Raw genomic sequence first — 20,000 nt, 5'->3', positions numbered from 1 at the left:
CCTAGTACTATAGAAAGCACTGGTTCTGATTCAAGCTACTTTTGATGTGAAGAAGCAAGAAGGACACCCTGTGGCAAAATCTGGAACATTCGGTTTTCCTGCAAATGCTAGATTGATAGAAGCTTTTGCAAATGCATGTGGCTATGCATTAATATTTATCCAGGCTGTCATAAATGATTTCACATCATAGTGTTGGGGAACATGGTGCTTGTGGCAAAAACTTTAAAGTTTAATTATAATATATAATTTTTATGCAGAGGAGGCAAATGTCAGGACTTCTTTATTTTGAGTTAAGTTCTGGTCATTTTTAAAAAGGAGAGCAACTGCTTATATTATCTTGGGGTATTTCGCTCCATGTGAGGATACACTATTTCATTACATAGGAGGCTGAAACATGAGTGAGAAAGTTTGCTGGGAGAACTGTTGTTTCTTTTTGAACATCACACTTAATTGCCTTGGTATTGCTGCCACAAGTTGCCAGTGAGGAACCTTTGTCTTTCCCATACATTTTATCAAAATGCCCCTAAAATACCTGTATCAGAACTGAAACCCATTAGAAGAAGACAGATGTTTTAAAAATTATTTGAAAGGGCATTTCCAAAGTTGTTTTACACCCTCTTCATTTCACTAGGCTGCTTTGGCAGAGAGCAGTTTACCTTTGCTAAGTAACCCCGGACTGATCAATAACGCCTCCAGCGGCCTGCTGCAGGCTGTCCACGAAGATCTCAATGGTTCCCTGGATCACATCGACAGCAATGGGAACAGCAGCCCTGGCTGCTCACCTCAGCCGCACATGTAAGTGGGGCTAACAGACTCCATAAGGGGAAGAACCTATATTCCTACGCTTCTAAAATTTAGTAGTCTTCTGAAGTTTTGAACTGGTGTAGAAGTAAAAAATACAAGTTTAAATGGAGTTAAACTGCACCCTGTTCATGATATGAGAAAGTGTATCAGAATTGGTGCTAATAAACCTTTTAGATGCTCTCCAACGTCCTATAAAGATTGTACTAGCGGTCCTCTACAAATTCTTCGTACTGCTGGCGCTCTCGTGGGTGTATAGCGGTGTCTAAGATGTCTCCATCTTATGGCTCACGATCGCAGTTTGGTTTGTATGGTGCAATAAGGATATTCATGATGGAATAAGTTGTCATAATTTTTACTACTATTACAGGTCTCTAAACCATTTATGAACTGTAGTCAAGATATTGCCCGTTTTTATAAACCGTAAAATGCAAAGCTTAACTGTTAGCCACAGTTTACATAGAAGCTAGTAAAGTGTAACTTTTTGCCTGTCTTATAAATCAGTGTAATTACATATTCAACTTTAATTACTGGTGCGTCTGTATTGGCAAGGTTTATATGTTATATTTTATGCAAGACTACGATTCCTATTAATATTTAGCAGCTAACTATATCATTAATTACTCTAAAATCTTTCCCCTACCATCTTTTTAATGGAGCTGAGAGAGTAGATGTATTAAAAATTGATGTATTGTGGATTTCAGAAATGTGTATGACACTTGAAAAAAATGCCTGGCCTTATTCAATAGGCCAAGCATATCAGTTTCTTGTTTACTAAAAAATATGGATCCTGTTAGAACATAGAGTTCAGGAGGAAAAATTAGAATCTGAATCCTGAATAATCCATCCAGTTGTTAGGATGAGTTATAACGATGTCCATTCTTCTGAGAGTTAAGCATCACATACTTCTAATTTCAGGTTACTGAGGTAAGAACAGTACTTTCTCTCATTCTTATATTTTCTTCCCCTGTTTTTGCACTAAATATCTAGTCAGAGGCCTGAAAGAGAAATACGGTCTTTCTTGGGGCCTATTTCCATTTGACCTTTCTCAGGATATTATTTTTGTTGACTTTTTAGACATCTCATTCTATTTGACATATTAATGTCTTTAAGACCGTGTGCCTAATTGCTTTATAGCACTTTTACTCTGTCACCTTTGTGAAAAACACACGGTGAACATTAATGTATTTTATCAGGTTCCAAACCATTACTTTTTCAAAATGGAAAAATTTGTCTTTTGGAAGTGTCTTTAGATGTATTAAATAATACAAAAGAAGTAATAAAATTCAAAGTAGGGAGAACATGAATATATGCTCTTGAGAGTAGCAGTACTCTAACATGAGGAAAGTGAGCAATCCGACGAAAGTTTTATATCCCTGCTTTATCCTCTCAGCCATGCAGTGGGTACCTTTTACTTTCAGCCATTCTCCTGAGTATGCTAATGCTTGCTCCTGTATAAAGTGCTAAAACAATACAACCTTAAAGAGCAAACAAAAGTTAGATCCTGTTTTCCCTCTTTAAAAAAGGCCTATTTCAGAAAGATGAAAGGTATTCATAAAAGTGGTTAAGCTATTGATGCAACTCCTTGCACTCCTACAGGATATATAGGGGGCGTTATGAGTGATATACAGAGGGTATGTAGGGAGGTGGTTTTTAAAACGTTGTGTCCAGTGATAAGAATATTAAAATTAAAAAATGATGACTCAATACAATAGTTTATTAAATATTGTATTTTAGAAACTGAAATAATAATTGGGCTAAATTACATCATTATTAGGTTAGTAGTATTTTCCATTTGGCAATTGCTATTTTTGATTTTTTCATTTTGTTGTTTAGTTACACTTTAATTATAAAATATCTTTAAAAACTAGGGTGTGTAAAACAATATATAAAAATTGTGTACTTAATGCCTGATGTACTGCCACTATGAGCTTAGAAGATTAAAATGTTCATAGTCAATATATCGTAATTTTATGCTTATAAGAATTTAGTGCATGTGAAAAATATTTATGTGTCATTTCCATAGATAGATAAAAGGAGAGTTTCCCTTGGCTTACTGGAAACAGATTTCAGAAAAGACAAAAATTGGAGGAAGACCAAATCTTGTTTTTTCCTAAATTAAATGTTATAATCATATGTTTAATTATCTTGCAGAATACTGAGTCGACATTCTTTCTTTGAATCTGTTTCTGCTACTGTCGTTAACATTTTGTATATTGAATGTCAAATATTACTGATGGGATGTCACTTCAGTATTCTATATCTTCATCTTTATAGAGTTTTAAGATGCTCAGACTTAAAGAATGTTAAGGCATTTTATGTACATTATTAGACAAAAGAAAATATCTAATTCTCTCCATCAAAATTTGGCTGCATATAATTGAATGCATTTCAGAGTACTTTTTGAAAATTAAACAGAAGTGAAAGAATTTTTTTTTTAGCACTTCAATAGCATAGTCATGTGTCCTGAAATGAAATCTTGGTACTGGTCCTTGTTGGCATTGGTGGGGGGAGGGGGGGTTAGTTATGCTGATGCAGTTGTTAGCGAGAGGCAGAGGGGCCTAGTGGTGTTAGGATATGAGTCCTGGTGACAGACTGTGGGGGTTCCAATCCCAGATTTAGCACTTCATAGCTGAGTACGATTTCTTTCCTCAGTTTTCTCAGCTGAAAGTGAGGTAAGTCATAATAATACGTGCCTCATAGGAATCTTGCAAATGAAATGAGTGCCTGGAACATAATAATTGCTCCCTGTGTCCTTCATAGTGCTGTGTTCAGAGTTACTGATTTATATCACCTCTTGTAATACCTCATTATTACTATAAAGGAGACCATAAACAATATAAAAATATTTTGCATTTTACTACATTTTTTTGTAGTCTCTCCATAACTGCGTGGTTACTCTCCTTGATGGTTCTTTTCTTTTCCGCCCACCTCCTCTTATAATTCATGAAGTAAGCAGACCCATAAAAGAGGAAGAATGTGAGTCAGAAATTTATGGTGGGGAGCACCTTACTCAGAGTCAGTGAGATAAGAGATTTTTGAGATAAGAAGATGTTACCTGAGGTTGAAAGCAATGAACTATTCAAATAGAATTATACTCCTCCCAGAAGAGGAGTCCACGATATGTGCCTGGAGAACATTGCATATGAGGTTTGACAGGAATTTAGAATATAAAAAGAAAAATAGAATTTAGAATATATGAAAGGAGACCAGACTGTTGAATGCTTTAAATATCAAGCTATGGTGTTTGTTCTAGTCAGTTTGGAGCTTGTTAATTATGAGCTTGAGTTTCACATGATCAGAGATGTGCTTTAGGAAGAGTAATCTGAAAGTGTACTGAATGAACCACGCCTGAATGAAACTCATGTGAGGTAGGATGTTCTGGAGTTGGAAGCAGAAGATTAGTCCTTGCAGGATGTAGCATCTGACTTAAGTACAAGACAGCAAGTGGAGAGGAAGGAATCTATACAAGAAATGCTGTGGAAAGAAATATAGAACACGACAGCTGATTGAATGCTGGGAACAAAGAGGAAAATTAGGAAAAATCATAGCAACTTTGAAAGCCCGTGAAGAGAAATAGAGGGCACAAAAGGACAGGCTCAAGGGGGATGGATCTTACTTGCTGAATCCAAGAACGTATATGTCCTTAGATTCAGGAAACAATAAAACTGAAGCTGTTTCTCCATTTAGTCATTTTATTCAACTCCAGAATAGTAAAATATAAAGGTATTCCTGAGGTTGATAGAAAAGATGTTTTGAAGCTTTAGAAGAGTAGAATAGCTATGGTTTAGTGCTTCTTATAAATTATTTTTAGACAACAAGAGAGTCCAGATTATCACCCATATTCTTCATTTTGACTCTCCATGTGTAACACTTCCCCCACGCTGTGGCTTTCACTCTTAGAATGCCCTGAATGAAGGCTTTTGCCAAACCAGTGCATTTATTTTGCCTTAATTCTTTGCCTTTCTTCCCATTTCTTTTTCTGCATTTCAGTCTTCTCTCTTACCTAAATTCTATCTTTCCTTAAGGGCCTCATCCTATTTTTCCAGGAGGCTTTCCCAAGTAATTTTGCAGTCAGGACCTACATTCTGCTCCATATTTCTGAAGAGCTTGTTGCTTGTATCATTATTTGGAACTAGCATGGTGTGTGTGTGCGCACACGTGCACACATGTTCTTGCACACACCATGCTCATTTTGCAGTTATCTTTGGCTTAAAGGCAGGTCTCTTAAGGACAGAGACTATGTTTTAGACATATTATAGTATATGAACCCCCTAACACGTTATACCATACAAAGTAAGCACTCAATAACCACATGATACTGATTGTGAAGAATCAAATGCGAGGCGACAGTTAATTAGAAATGGGTTGACTTCACGAGGTAATCCCTCCAAGAGTACAATCCAGGATTCTCTTAGAACTCTGAAGAAGAAAGGAAAAGAAGAGATTTTAGGAAGAAGAGATAATAGAATGTTAGCTAAGAGATCTTTTTAAATATTGGCAGAGTATATTTGTGAACTTTTATTTTTAATTTTAATTATTTAGTTAATATGTATTTTATAACTGTCCAAAGTAACATGACTAGAAAGTGACAGGCCTTCACCGCATTTGTAATTATCCTCCCAGATCTTGTTAAATTTTATTTATCTTGCTGAAGGAAAAATGAAAAAGAAAACAAAAATTATTGAGATTAATACAGTATTAATCAGATGAATGTTCAAGAGGATTTTAGCAGTAAGTAGGACAGGTTAAAGCTGGGTGGAATAATATAGATTTTGCCTAATAATTTTTTGAAATTGTCTTGACTCTTTTCTATGAAATAGATTTCTAAAATTTATTTTCTACTACTATTGTAAGAGATCTAGAGCCATCAAGATCTGAACAAATGTAAAGGATACTTCCTGTAAGAGTCTAAGTATCATTACAATTTATAATAATCTTCCCTTCTGCACCTCAGCACCAGTATTCCCTGATTACCTGACTTTTCAGAGTTTTATAGATTACAAATGAAATTACTTTAGATTCCTATTTTATACCAGTATTTGCCTCTTGTAAAAACTACCTGAAGAGTTAGGATTGACGCTGTGTTCAGGTGGAAATAATTTGAACGTACTTTCTTCTCCCATGTGTTAGACTTGAATGAAAAGAGAAGAAAATATTTGGAGTAGACCTGGAAGGTGAACTCACACTGGTAGAATCAATCCATTTCCTGTCTCCTTCCAAACCTGAGGCAAAGAGAGAAATTTAATGATGTACCCGCCATATTTAGCTCAAATTGGTTGTTTCTTTTTTATTAAGCAATTGTTTCTCCTCACTCTCAAGTTGGCTCAGATTTGCCTTTTCTTTTTCTTATTAAATGTTAAATGAGGTTCCCATTTTTATATTTTCAAATTTTGTTTCCAGAGATCAAAACGAACGTTCTTCCTGAGCTGGTCTTGTACGGAGGGCTCCACGCACAAAGCCTTCCATTGTCCTGCCGTTCCCCTTTCTGATTATTAGAGTCTCCTACTGCTGAGTTTTCAGATCATTTCTTACGTGTCACTCCTGAATCCTCTTAGCCTCTGTGCCATTTCAGATTTCTACTTGCTAATATTCTATATTAGTTGCAGGTGATTATTATTTTCTCCCTCTTATTAAAGCAAATATTTGAAGTTTGTGAGTTCATGATCTTCTATATAGAATCAGAATGTTAATACCCCTCATATAAGACTAGAAAATAAATTTGTTGTGTTCTTCGAAGCCAAAACTTTAGGGTAAGGAAATCAAAGGCTGTGGCATCACACAAAAGGAGTAGTGTAGTATTTATTATTCCAGGACTGCAATGGAGATCATATTAATCTTTTTCATTAACGTGTTGAATGCACATTCTACATGCCCCAGAACTTTCTATGCATTGCGATGTCCCAGTCAGTCACCTTTACAACATTCTCTGCTTCTTGAGAACCTCAGTTTGTTATATCACTCCAATGATAAACTTCAGCCTCTCGTAGCAATAATACTTTGCACCCAAAGACAGCTAAAAGGGACTGCTAGATGCCCATTTTGTAAAACAGTATTGGAAATCTAGTATAAATTGTCATAAAATATGAGAATATTTAAGTATATAATGTTACCTTTCTTCCTTCTACTCTTTGTGGCTACCTTAAAATTTAAATTGCTGTTTGTAGACACGTGCAATTTGAAGACCCTACACCTTTGGTTGGTGATATTTTATACAAAATCCCTACAGATCTTAGATCTCTCTGTGGACAAAAGCATTTGAAAGTGGAGTGGCTCTGTATATCAGAGGAAAGCAGTTGAAAGTGACTGACAACTTGAACAAGTAGAATGCTCATTGTTTTCATGCCTGTTAAGCCAGCAGTATTTTTGCTGGTATTTTGGATCATTAAGATGCATTCAGAAGCTCTAAACATAAAAGCATTTTTTTTTTTTTGCTTTGCATATGTTTTCACAGATTTTTTTAATTCACAATTTTTCAGTCATCTTTCATTTTTTCCCTAACATTTCTTGGCCTCATCATTTTCATTCTGATTTAATTCTATTTTTATTTAATCTAAACTTTTTTATTAACTTTGCTAGTTAGCTTTGAGATCTCTTTCCAAAGTGATTGTACAGAACTTATGACTATGCCAGCTCTTTATCATCTCATCTTTTTTTTTTTTAAGTGCTACAAGTATGGCTCAGTAGCTGCTGTTCTTTTTTACATTATTTCAGTCCCCATATGTGGCACTTACAACTCATTCTAGTTCCTCCTAATAAAAAGATCCTTCCAGAGATACAGTGCCTTCAGCTAAAAAGTGCTGTATCCCCACCGTGCCAATTGTGGAAATTTGTGGGTTCCTATAGGGTTTTAAAGGATTTTTGTAGAACTATACAGATGGTATCTGACATTTATGGTATGAATCCCCACAATTTAGGCAAAGGGTGTCAGAAAACTTTTAGCTGACAGTATTGTAGCTTACTGCTTCTGTTTTATATCTAAAGAAGATACTTTGTTAGAGGGTACATGTTCGTTTGCCTGAACACTATTTGAGCCTTAGAAATTTCCTTTCACTAAGGGTCAAAAAGTAATTGACTGAATTGTTTAAAAATAATATTGTTATTCAGTATTCATTTTTTCCTTCTAGTACCAGGGAAAAATAAAGGGTTTTATATACCCCTATGGTATTTTAACTTCAGCTTTTGACATAGAGCTTAGGGAAGTAGATGTCTGTTTGATGACTATGGATATTTTATGACTAAAGGCATTTATTAGGTAAAGTTGACTATCACTTCAGAATATTAGTTAATATGAAGATAATTTGCATAAGAAATTATATTTTAATATATGTTAAAATTATATGCATTTTGACTACTTTGGGAGAATTTTAAATTGCCGTTTCAAATAAGTACAACAATGTATTTAAAAACTTTGACGCCAATAAACACAGTTTAAAACTTTATCTCAGGGTTCCTACATTCCATAAGCAATTTCTATCATTAGAATTAAACAATTTATATAAGCAACAGATGACCAAATAATTTCACATAACTAGTGGAAACTAACATTCTTCCTCAACATTATCTTAATCTTTGAGGACTGAAAATGGTGTAACATCAGCAAGACATATAAAAGGCAGGAGCACATAGTGTTATCTTACTCTTGATAAATTTACATTTGCAACATTAAATCTAAGGTCCCTTTTGTTAATTAGCAGGTCAGAGAAAGACATAATCCACGAGATTTAGAATAAAAGATAAATATTGTTTTTACTCCCTATGCCATTCTCATGCTAAGAACTAGCAGAGCATAGCTAAGCACAGTTCAGGAGCAAACTGAAAATTGTCAGTCCTATGGTTTAATTTCAGTAAAGGAATAGCTCCAGCAGAGCACCAGTCTCAGAGATTAGGTAGACCTAATGACACAAACGATATGTAATCCTAATGAAGATATCCAAGAAAAGCATCTCTGTCAAGATATCCAAGAAAAGCAGACTTTACCACGAGCAAGCAGTGGGTGGGCACCATCCCATCAGGGCACCTTGGCAAAGGAAATAGACAACAGTCCAGAAAAAATGGGTGAGCCATGTCAGGGAGAGCTGACCAGAGCCGTAGCACCCAACTATAGGACTTTGAGATGCTGATCTTCAAGGAACCAGAACCCAAATTATCAATAAATTAGAGAGAAACAGGAACATATACTTTGTGTAGCACATGCCCATCCTGACATTTCTGACTGAAACTTGGTCCAAGGAACAAGACAAAAACAGCTTTTGGGTGAATGGTTCAAAGGAATTTTGGAGCAGCAGCAAAGCTGACTTAATGGCCAAATGTCAAGATGTGATTTAGATTTTCTCTTCTTTCTCTAGCCAACAGATTAGAAAATATTAAAGTCCTTAGATCTATACCTAAATGTTTATTGAAAGCTACCATTTATGAGACACAAAATGGAATGGTACCAGTTGTATCTCAATGGGCAACTATTTTGATTCTGAGATTGGGCACAGTATATTTGTACTCCTCAATGATCAAAATAATTACATTTATGTTTTCATTTTATTGATATTACAGCTGTTCTAGTCACATCTATTACTTTTGTAAATCAAATAACATGGTACATCTTAAAGAATTTAATTGTGCTTTTTTAATCAGCACTACAGCAAAACTATCTGAAATCATTTGGGAGTGAGCCTCCAAATCATGTAAAATCTAGTTTCTTTAAACAGTGTTGCATAAATCTGAATAAATTAAAATATAATATTGACGGTAAGGGCAAGAAATCTTAGAGAAATTTTGTATACATATATATATGCATGCAATTTATAAAATTAGGTTTCATTAACCTTAATCCACCTTTTTGTTGTATTTCTTAGAACTTCTGTTGACTTTAAATGGAACTTTAGAACTCTACCTTGGGGTCAGATCATTGGGGATGTAGAATGGAATTATAAACTGAGTCCTTAAGAATGGTGATGTAGCTTAGAAGAGAAAATGTTATTACAATTATCAGAAAATAATATTCCTTTGCAATCAAACACTAAATGGCTGCCTTTTTTAGAAAGTAGAATATGGGAGTTACAAGATTTATTAAGTATGTTAGTATTAAAGTTGTATTCTGAATTCAAGATGAAAAATTAGGATTTATTTGGCTGTTTATCCTTAGCCACAGTGAAAAGGTATGAGAAACTTGGTAGGGCATTTGCCAGTTATATTCTGAATAAAGCAAACTAAACAAGGTATATATGGCATGAGGAGTCATTTGTTCACTCCAATTTTTCCATCCTCTTTGAATGATTTTACATTTCTTAGAGGGGGGATATTTTCCTTTTCATCCAGAAATAAGCAGGATTTTTATCTGTTGAACTGGATGGTTCTGGGTACTGTCCTAATGGCAGCTATGTGCAGACTCATCCAAATCGAAAGAAAGGTCAGTTCATTCAACGTAAGAATGTTTGTGGTAAATGTTATTTTAATTTACAAAAGAGAAAACAGTCTTGAAAAATAATAAAATTGGAAAAATATTGTCATACTAGTAAAGATCTGTTTTGTAATTTCTTAATTGATAAAATAAGAGCTAATTTATCATTTCTGGTTGTTTTTAATTATATGACCTTCTTATTCATTTCTGTACACAAAAGAATTAAATGTTTCTCTAATATGTGCTTAAATTTAGAATATAAAAATCTAGGGATGTCTCTGGCAGTCCAGTGGTTAAGAGTGCGCTTGCAATGCAGGGGACTTAGGTTTGATCCCTGGTAGGGGAACTAAGATCCCATGTGCTGGAGTGCAGCATGGCCAAAAGAAAAATAATAATAATAATGAAATAAAATTTTTAAAAATAAATAAAATAAAAATTAAACAATAGGATATAAAGATCTCGATTTTAGTGGAAGAAATCAGGATTATCATTTCAAAAGAATGAAATCATAAATAAGATTAAGTAAATAACTTCTTATAGACTGTGTAAATAACTTTAGTTATTTAATTACTCACATTAGCCTAAGATCACCTCTCATTTTTAAAAGTACTAGCAAAATGTTTTCTTTTAAAGATAAACTTTTCCATTTAAAACTTGTTTCATTTATTAGCTTATTTCTGTGATATGTTAAACTAAAATACTTCCTAAATAAAATATTACTTTAAAAGTTACAAATGTTTAAGAAACATGAATTGTTTCTCATTTCATCCTGACTTTATACAAATGGAGATAACTAAACTTGCAATTTTTATAAATCTACCATTAAATTCCAAATATAATTATATCATTTCCTTGTGCATATACTAGAAGGAAATGAGTAAAATTGAATTTCATTCACAATCTCCATTTTTCATATGCTTTCCAAGTGAGCATCAATTATTTTACCAGTTTCCATGTGAAACTTCTTTGGAAAAAAATGACTGTTAAAAAATGTTTTATTTGATGTAGTTGTATCTTCCAAGATAGCTACTTAAAAATAACAAACAAAACCAAAAACTGAGCCTCATGAAACAAAACCTTCCATTTTAATAAAGCAGTCTGTGTTTATATTTTGGAATCCATTTTACATCTTCAAAACAATGATACTTATGTAGCAAATTGGAACTAATTGAATAAAAGTTTATTCAAACATGAAATTATAAAGTGCTAATCATACACGTTGATTTTTAAATGCTTATAGTGGTTATCATTATTCATTCAACAGCTTTGTACCAAGTACAAAATAGACACTCTAGATAGTTAAAAGGAAATCTCATCTTCTCTAAATATTTCCTTTCAATTACAAAATTTTTGGTGCTATTTTGTGAGAGTCAAAACCTATGCAAATCAATAGACAGCATTAGCCTATAGCAATCCTCAGCCTATTCTGATATTTTAAAATGTCATTAATCAACAATTAAGATATAACAGTATGTAAGAGATGAAGAATTTGTATGATTGTAAACATTTTCTTTTAATCAATGTATCCCATGTAGGTTAAAGGTATGCAAACTGAATTAAGTAGAAGTAAGCATCAAGAAACTTAAAAGTCAAGAACTCGAACAAGTCAGTATTGAGTAGGAAATAGATGTGTGGTTTAAGGGCTACTCATATTTCAGTACATTCAATATGTTTCTCAGAGTACTATATATGTAAATTCATTTTACTGAATAAAGCTTGCTATATTGGGCCAAATAAAATTATTTTCCATAGTAAAACTGAAGCATGAAGGCCTTAATGCTATTTCTGAGGACAGGTTTTTGAGTATTATCCAGGGAGTAACATTTGTTATAGTAATGTTCTGCAGTTACTGACATCTTTCAGGTATGCTAGGACAGGGGTAAAGGATAAAAATTATTCTTATAGGATTCTTTTTAAAGATGTATCATGTCTCTGTAAAAAGATATTTATTACTCTTTTTCAATAGGTATACATTATTTAATGTATTAAAATTTTTCTCAAACAACTGGGATTATCTGAAGAAAATATATAAGGGGAGCTTCTAAAATGAGTAAACCACATAAAAACAATTTTACCTAGTCTTACCTTTAGTCTTGACTTGTAAATGTTTGATAAAATTAACTTTGCCTGAAATTGCCAGTGTTGTAGAAATGAGCCATTAATTGTCTGTTTGTCTTCACAGCATTGGTTGACATCTATCACAACATTTAAGACTTAAAATTTTTATTAGTAGTATTAATAAATATTGTATTTATGAAGGGCCCAATCAAATTTACATTGTGCCTCTGAATTTCTCATAAATGATGACACTGTAGAACTCTCAGATATTGCTCCCAAAGTCCTGTCCAGTCTTATCCTGCAGGTATTCCTCTCTAGGCAGATTGCCCATATGCCAAGACAAAAGAATGATCTATTCTCTTGATGATTTCTAAATAAAGAAACACCATTGTGATTCTACAGTCTAACAGCTGTTGACTTAAACATGTTTCGAACATCTCAGTTTCAGAGAACTTTATTCATAGTACTTTGCTATTTTAAAGAAAAATAGGAACAGTTAATAGGATGTCTTGCTTAGTCTCAAGGAGAAAATGAAGACAAGTTACATTTCTCTATAGAGAATATACAGTGTGACCACAATCTGATAAGGTAAACGTTTCCATTGTATTTGACTCTGCTGCAGGGTGTTGGCAACAATAATATTTCTTCTGCCTTTCGTTGGTGCCTTGGGTACTTATGAGTTTCACAACATAAGTACTAAAGGAGCAACACATTTCTTTAGGCAACAAATCAGTATATTAATGTAGCTAGTCCTCTTTTTGTGTTTTTGGTATATACCATTATGAGGATGGGTTGTAACACTGAGTGATTAAAATAGAGTATAAAAACCAACTGCTACTTTGCATTTTCTTCCAGTAGAGGCTTGGCAGGTTGAATGGAACAGAGAGGAGTTTCATTCATTTAAGTTAAATAAACATTTATTGAGCACCTATTATGTGCAACATATTCTGTTGGAAACCGGCAGATGATCTGTTATCTACAAAGAGGTAGAACTCTAATCAAGGGATGGATATATACAAAAATAAGGAGAGAGTCCAAGTAAAGGAAGAAAGAGAGTTATAATCACATTGAAAATTCAGACTTCCATGTACACATGCACATGGAGAATCATGAAAGTCTTCACAGAAGATATAGCTTTGAGTTATGCTTATCATGAAATCAGTTTTTAGGTTGAAGTTTATGAAATTATTGATATTTCACTGTTTTTTTGCTTACAGAAGTAGCAATCTTATACTTTTTCAGCCTAACTTTGAGTGGAGATGAGAAAAGGGAAGATAGATACAAAGGATTTGAGAGTGTGAGCAAAGGTGACTAAGATATAAAGCATGAGTCTCACTCAGAGAAGAGATCATTCTTTTGCCTTGGCATGAGCAGTCTGTTCAGAGAGGAATCCCTGCAGGATGAGACTGGACAGGAATTTAGGAACCATATCTTAGAGTTCAGTAATCTCCAAGCTGATGATAAGGTAGGGAGGGGCATTGAAAAATTCGCCAGTTATTTGGAGATCCTTAGCAAGACCCTCAAGGATATATGTTACCTACTTTTTAAAAGACCTCTTTTCTTTGCTAGTCATCTCTGGAAATACTGTATTTTTTCACTTGAGAACATGTCCACACTTTTTATGCCATTTTCCTTCAATATTCAGTTTTGAAATATATTTTTCTTTAAGATGACATAAACACTCAGACTGAAAATTAAAAATAAATAAGATTTCCAGAGATCACTTATCAGCTGCCTTTATGAGTGTGGCCATTGCTTCTGCTAGCATCTTAATCACGATGAGGACTATAGAGAAATTTGTTTCGAGAACTTCCTGTCTTCTACTTTCTGATATCCAAGAATTCTGGGATCCAGTTCCCTTCTTCCTTGAGCAATTAAAATGACAAATATAAAAATTCATCAAAATTGAATGAGTTGAGTCATCATCTATTTTAACTTTTAGAATTTTTGACAGAGATTTAGGCTCTTCTGTCTTTTCGGTACGGAATAAAAGGGAGCTATTTCACATACATATAAACTTAAGAGAAATATATACAAAACTTTTTAGTCCACAACCAATAGCCTAAATTCTTCACTTCTTTCCACGTTTCTAATCCTGCTACCTTATTCCTGACACAACCTTATTACACTGTTTTAGTAAACTCCTAACTGGTTCCCTTACCTCCAGTGGCCTACATTCCATTTACGCTTTGCAAATTAATCCTCCTAAAACTCTTCTATCTTTTTGCTGCCGTGCTCAAAAACCATCAATAGCCCTTCAGCTGGCAGAGAATAAATTTTAAACTCCATAAAATGCAACTCAAGGGCCCTTCACCATCTGACCTTGTTCTGCTTTCTAACATATTTCTTTATTACCAACCCTCCTTTCCCCGTGGCCTCTCCACACTCTCAGGGTTCCCACAACACATCTAAAATTCTCTATTTTTCCCATTTCCACTCAGAATGCCCTTTTCCTCAACTCTGCATAATGAACATTTTCATATATTTCAAAGCCTACCTGAAGTGACACCTTCCTCTGTCATAGATCATTGACTGATTGCACTGCCACAATTTAGCTCCCCTCTTTCATAACACTTTGTTATGGTATAGAGCACATTCTGCTTGGCATCGGAGTCACTTGTGTGTATGTCTTACTTCCTCTGTTAGATTAAAAACTCTGTGAGAACAGGAACCATTGTCCATATCAGTCCCTAGACCAGTGGTTTGCAAATAATGCTTATTGACTTGATTTTTTCACTTCTAACAAGAAGTAATGTTTATCCTTGTAGAAGTACTTCCGTTTCGGTTACTGACTTTCAGCCTCTCTGTCAGGGAGTATTAACAGACTGTATATCTCTCCATCACTAGGTATAGTACTTTAACTATCTAAAGAAGTTCCAAATAGCTTCCTAATTCTCCCAAGTGTAAATTGTATCAGTTTAGGAGGTTGGCTGTTCCTTCTTCAAACAAGAAATTTAAATCACTGCTTTTCTGTAGTAAACAGTAGGCAGTGGACTTGGAATAGTTGAATTGGAAATCTTGTGTTTCATGGACAGAACAATTTTTAAACTGTTTAAATGAATTCCTGGATTCTAGTTTAAATGAATACTCACTATCTACCAAATGGATAATTTGCTTTAAAATCAAAGATGAAGTTACTTCCAAATCCACTTAAGGGAATAAGACATATTATATCAGGTTTAGAAGAACTACTAAAATAACCATCAAAGTAAATATGTCTACTGGCTATCTGTGCCCTCCTGTGCCAGAAGTTTGTACTCTTCTGTGATAACCTGGATGCCTGGTATGTATTCAGTGCCCAATAAATAAATGAAGGTTTTGGAAGATTATACAATCCAGACTTCATAGACTCCTGCCTTAAGATTATTAAAAATGAGTCCATTTATTATCCTTTATTCAAGATCTCACAAATAAGACCATAAGAAATCAATTATTCCACTAGTGTTTTTTTTTTTCTTCTTCTTTTTGTTCATAGGTTAAAAAACAAAAAACCAGAAAACTTAAGTCCTCAGTTTCAGATGTAATCATCTGTCTTACTCCTGGAAACAGCTGATTCTATTTGCTCAAAGTAGCTTCTACTTATTATTAAAGGCTCTATTAAGGACTGCAGCTTAATCTTTAAGACACCTCAAATCGTAACTGAAGGGAGTCGTGCATAAATTTCAAATCTGGGAGGAAGAATGTCATGATAAATATCCAGACCATCCAGAATATATCTTCTTCAAGCCCGGAAAAAGTTTTATCACCAGGCTAGATAGTCAAGAATTTCTCTCATTTGTCCATCCGAACTAGTTCTTCCTTTACTGTCTTTATTGAATTCCATAAAGAGTATATATGCGTTGGGATTCTGCTTAGAGGCAAATAATCTCTCCCAGCTGTTAACTCCTCCAGTATCACTTAATTGCTATTCCTCTTAGTACACTTATGGCTGGCAATCGTGTACATATTTGAGTACATATTTCTCCCATAGCAGACTGCAACTTCTTTGATGGATGGTTAAATGCCCCCACAGTGCCTTATATCTAGAGGGTAATGCAATAAACTTGTGTTAAATTAATCATTGGCAATAGGAGATAATGATAATGTTATTGGCTTTTCCTGTCAAAGTGAAATTGATACTCTTTATGCCATTATGGACACTGGGGACTTGACTCAATCCAAAGCATAAAGGAACTTCTGGCAGAAAATTTATTTTCTATCAGGCTTCTATATTATTGCTATGTCTCCTAAAATGTCCATATTTTAGTCAACTTTGAGTTCATCTGTTTACGGTTTCTCCAGCTGAATATATATTATCAGACTTCATAAACCCCAGTGTATACAGCACATGTGATATAGGCCTGGACCATTCAGTGCATGTGTTAATGATTTTAATGACCAGCTAATGATGAGGCCTGGGATGGGATGGCTGAGGAGAGCAAGTACAGGAGCGCTGCCTTTCAGACAGACGTTTCAACAATGATCTTTCTACTTTGAAATTTACTTCTCTCTGTTGATCTAAAAATGATCAGAGACATGACCTGAGGTTTTGGCTTAGTGCCTTGGTCTTTAGGAATGTGTTAGTTAATAATTCTTTGGAATAATTATAGTAATATGTTGTGTTATTTTGTTCCTTTTAGTACCCTAAATGTACTTTTAAGGAATTGTAGCTAGTCATTACTTTAGTAGCCCTAATGCCTGGCACTTGGTATGTGTAACACACATATCTTTGTTTCATGACTTTTCTGATATGAAAATAAAAATCTTAATTTATAGAAGGGCTAAAATATTTTTAGAGCTAATTAAGTTCATACATTGTTTAGAAAGTAATTCATGTATTTATACTATAACTTCTTCCAAAAAAAGGATTTCATGTTGTAATTATATCATGACTGTATCTAACATTGATCACTTATGACCCAGTCACTGTCCCAAGTGTTTTACAAAAAGAAAATTGTTTACTCCTCATAACTACTATGTAAAGTAGGTACTTTATTATCTCTGCTTTATGAATAAATAGAGGTACAGAGACATTAAGTAACTTGCCCAAGGTCACATAGCTAGGAAATAAAGGAGCCAGGATTTAAACCCAAGCATTTTATCCTCAAAGCTCACTGCATTCTTAAACACTATGATATTAACCACTTAACCACTGAGGCATGACTAAAGATTATAAATGAGGTGACTAAATTATTCAGGATTACTTTATGCTACACTTACAAGTTAGTCAAAATACTAAATACATAAAAAATACTCTGTTAATTAAAAACCTTTACATGATTCAACCAGAGAAGAGAATACTTAAGGAAGAATGGGTGAGCACTTCATAGACAGGGAGTTGCTCTAAAGGGTTTCCTTTATTTTATTTGAATTGTCAGAGAGGTTTCTTTGGTGAAGGGGAGCATTTTTCCTGGGAGAAAACCTAATTATCCTATAATGGTGTAACACATGGTATCCTGAAGAATTTGGGAAAATGAACACTACAGAGATAGCCCCTTTTTTCCAGAGATAGATTAAATTACCATTGTATCCTGTAATGGGAGGAAGAAGGGAAAGATACTGCTAATGGCCCCAGAAGAGACTAATTTCCAATTCATTCTGCATCCCACCAAAAGCACGTGGCTTCCTTGGGTTTCATTTCTTATGAATTGGCATACAAGTGAAAACATGAAGCTCTCTGAGATCCAAAGAGTAAGAAACCTAATATAAATGGAGATAGTATAATGGAGATAATCATGATAGAATTGTATTTTTAATGAAAAGAATTTCACCAATGTATAGGCATAGGTACTGTAACTTTCAAGCAATTTTATTCCCTGGGATGCTTAAACTTCTCTTGCTACATTTTATTTCTTTTTTAGACATTGTATTGGTGACAATCGGATATTTTTAAGAATTGAGCATTCATAATTATTGGCTCTCTTTTTAGTTATTTTAGTAAATGAGCAGCCTAACACTGTAGACTTAAAGGAAAATTCCATTTACATCTTTCTCAGGTCTGATACCTTGTTCACAAACTAATTCTGAGTGAAAGGATTCCAGAATACTTAATTCCAGGAAGAAATTTTCTCTTTTATAGTCAACACAAATGAAACTCCAAATGCCTTGATGGCACATTATTTATTCAATTAACACATCTTTACTAGATGCTTACTATGTGTACAGCTTTCTTGATCTGTGAAGTTCATAGTCTAGTTGGCAGGACACAGTACAGCCACCACCAGAAAGAGTTCAGTATAGTACATGTGATGAAGACAACGTGAGATAGCAAGAATAACCAGGTTCCAAGAAACATTCCAGAGGACAGTTGTGTGCTAGTCCTGGCTCTGCCTGTACTTATCACGACTCTTGGAAAGTCACTCATTTTCTAATCTGTAAAATAGGAGCATTGGATAAAATTATGTTTGATAGTGTTAGGATTCCAAGATTCTATAGTTTGGGGTAACAGAATGATCCCCAAAAATGCTTTGGAGGGTTGAAGTACGAGGTTAGCGAAAGCTGGACAGGTCAGACAAACTCTTTAGAAGTAGATAAGATATAACTTTGTCCTTATATGATAGACAGGATGTGCATAGGTAGAATACAGTGAGGAAGGGAATGCCCGGTTCTGTGCACACGTGGTAAGTTGAAGAGGAAAGCACAGACTATGTCAGCATGAAAAATGGCTTGGAGTAGAAACTGAACATGATGTTTTGAGTCGGGAATAGAAGTTATTATTCAGAACTACTGTTGTACACAGGGAGGTCGCGGCCTACCGGTGGAGAATGGCTGAATGGTTCTGGCTCAGTCCTGTCTCATTCCCCTGTGTCTCAGTTCAGATAGATTTTTGTACAAGGCAGTGACATAATGAAATAAATTCCCTGTGTATTAAAGTTCTCTGAGAATGTAATGGAACATGCCTTTATAGTAATCCTTTAAAAAAAATGCTGTGTGTTTGTATTTTAGAAAGACATCCTGTTTGTTATTCCTCTTTATCTGGAACTTGAGAATTTTCCACAGGTTCTTTATTCAAATAAAAATCCAACCAAGAAAAGCAAAACACAAATGAATCAGATACTCAGACACTCAGCTCCAGCTGAGGGCACAGTGGACGTGGAACAGGGGTTTAGGAAACAGAGTCAGACTACGGAGACCTCCTAGGTCTTTTCAGAACCTTGAGAACATTAAGACACAGCAGCTACAAAAGAGGTCAGATCTTTAGCTAAAATTGTATGCCCAAAATAATGTTAATTGACTTGAGGTTAATCCCATAGACATCTATGTATGTCTTGCCAGCCATTCAATATCTGTTTAGAAATACTCATCTATTTAAGTTTGAAAGTTTGGGATATTCATAGGTCATTTATGAGATCTAATTAGAAAAAGTTGCTATTATATTAACCTTAGGAGTTTATTCTAATCATTTCCAGTACTTAGAGTTTAACATTCACTAAAATGTTCTGAATCCCAGCTTGAACCTGGAAAATCTAAAATTGTAAATTCAACTTATAATGATTATTAAATCAAAACATCATTTTTTTCAATAAAAGTCATTAAATGAATATGAACTTTCACAAGTAATCTTATTAGAAGATTTCATTTGTATATTTTATAGGGTACTTTGGGAATATTAACATTAGATTTAATAAATGTTTAAAATTCTAGACATGTCTTCATACCATAACAACTAGTTGGTTCATCAGTCATTTTACTCAAATTATTGGCTAGTTCAATGAAACATTTAATCAAAGTAGTTGTTGAGTTCCATTGCTAAATTTTTTTCAAT

At 34.2% G+C, this 20,000-nt stretch overlaps 1 protein-coding gene across 15 annotated transcripts in view; it reads left to right on the top strand.

Annotated features, from left to right (window-relative positions):
• FOXP2 (forkhead box P2) overlaps positions 1-20,000 on the top strand; it is a 554,125-nt gene that overhangs the window by 525,459 nt on the left and 8,666 nt on the right. For all 15 annotated transcript variants that reach the window (XM_057730884.1, XM_057730882.1, XM_057730887.1 and 12 more), the window contains one exon: positions 632-795. In XM_057730884.1, coding sequence (XP_057586867.1) covers positions 632-795 — 164 coding nt within the window. The remainder of the gene's footprint in view (positions 1-631; positions 796-20,000) is intronic.

Source organism: Hippopotamus amphibius, chromosome 4, assembly GCF_030028045.1.
Source record: "Hippopotamus amphibius kiboko isolate mHipAmp2 chromosome 4, mHipAmp2.hap2, whole genome shotgun sequence".
Taxonomy (NCBI): domain Eukaryota; kingdom Metazoa; phylum Chordata; class Mammalia; order Artiodactyla; family Hippopotamidae; genus Hippopotamus; species Hippopotamus amphibius.
The sequence above is the reverse complement of the archived record's forward strand: the minus strand, read 5'-3'. Positions and strand labels throughout refer to the sequence as shown.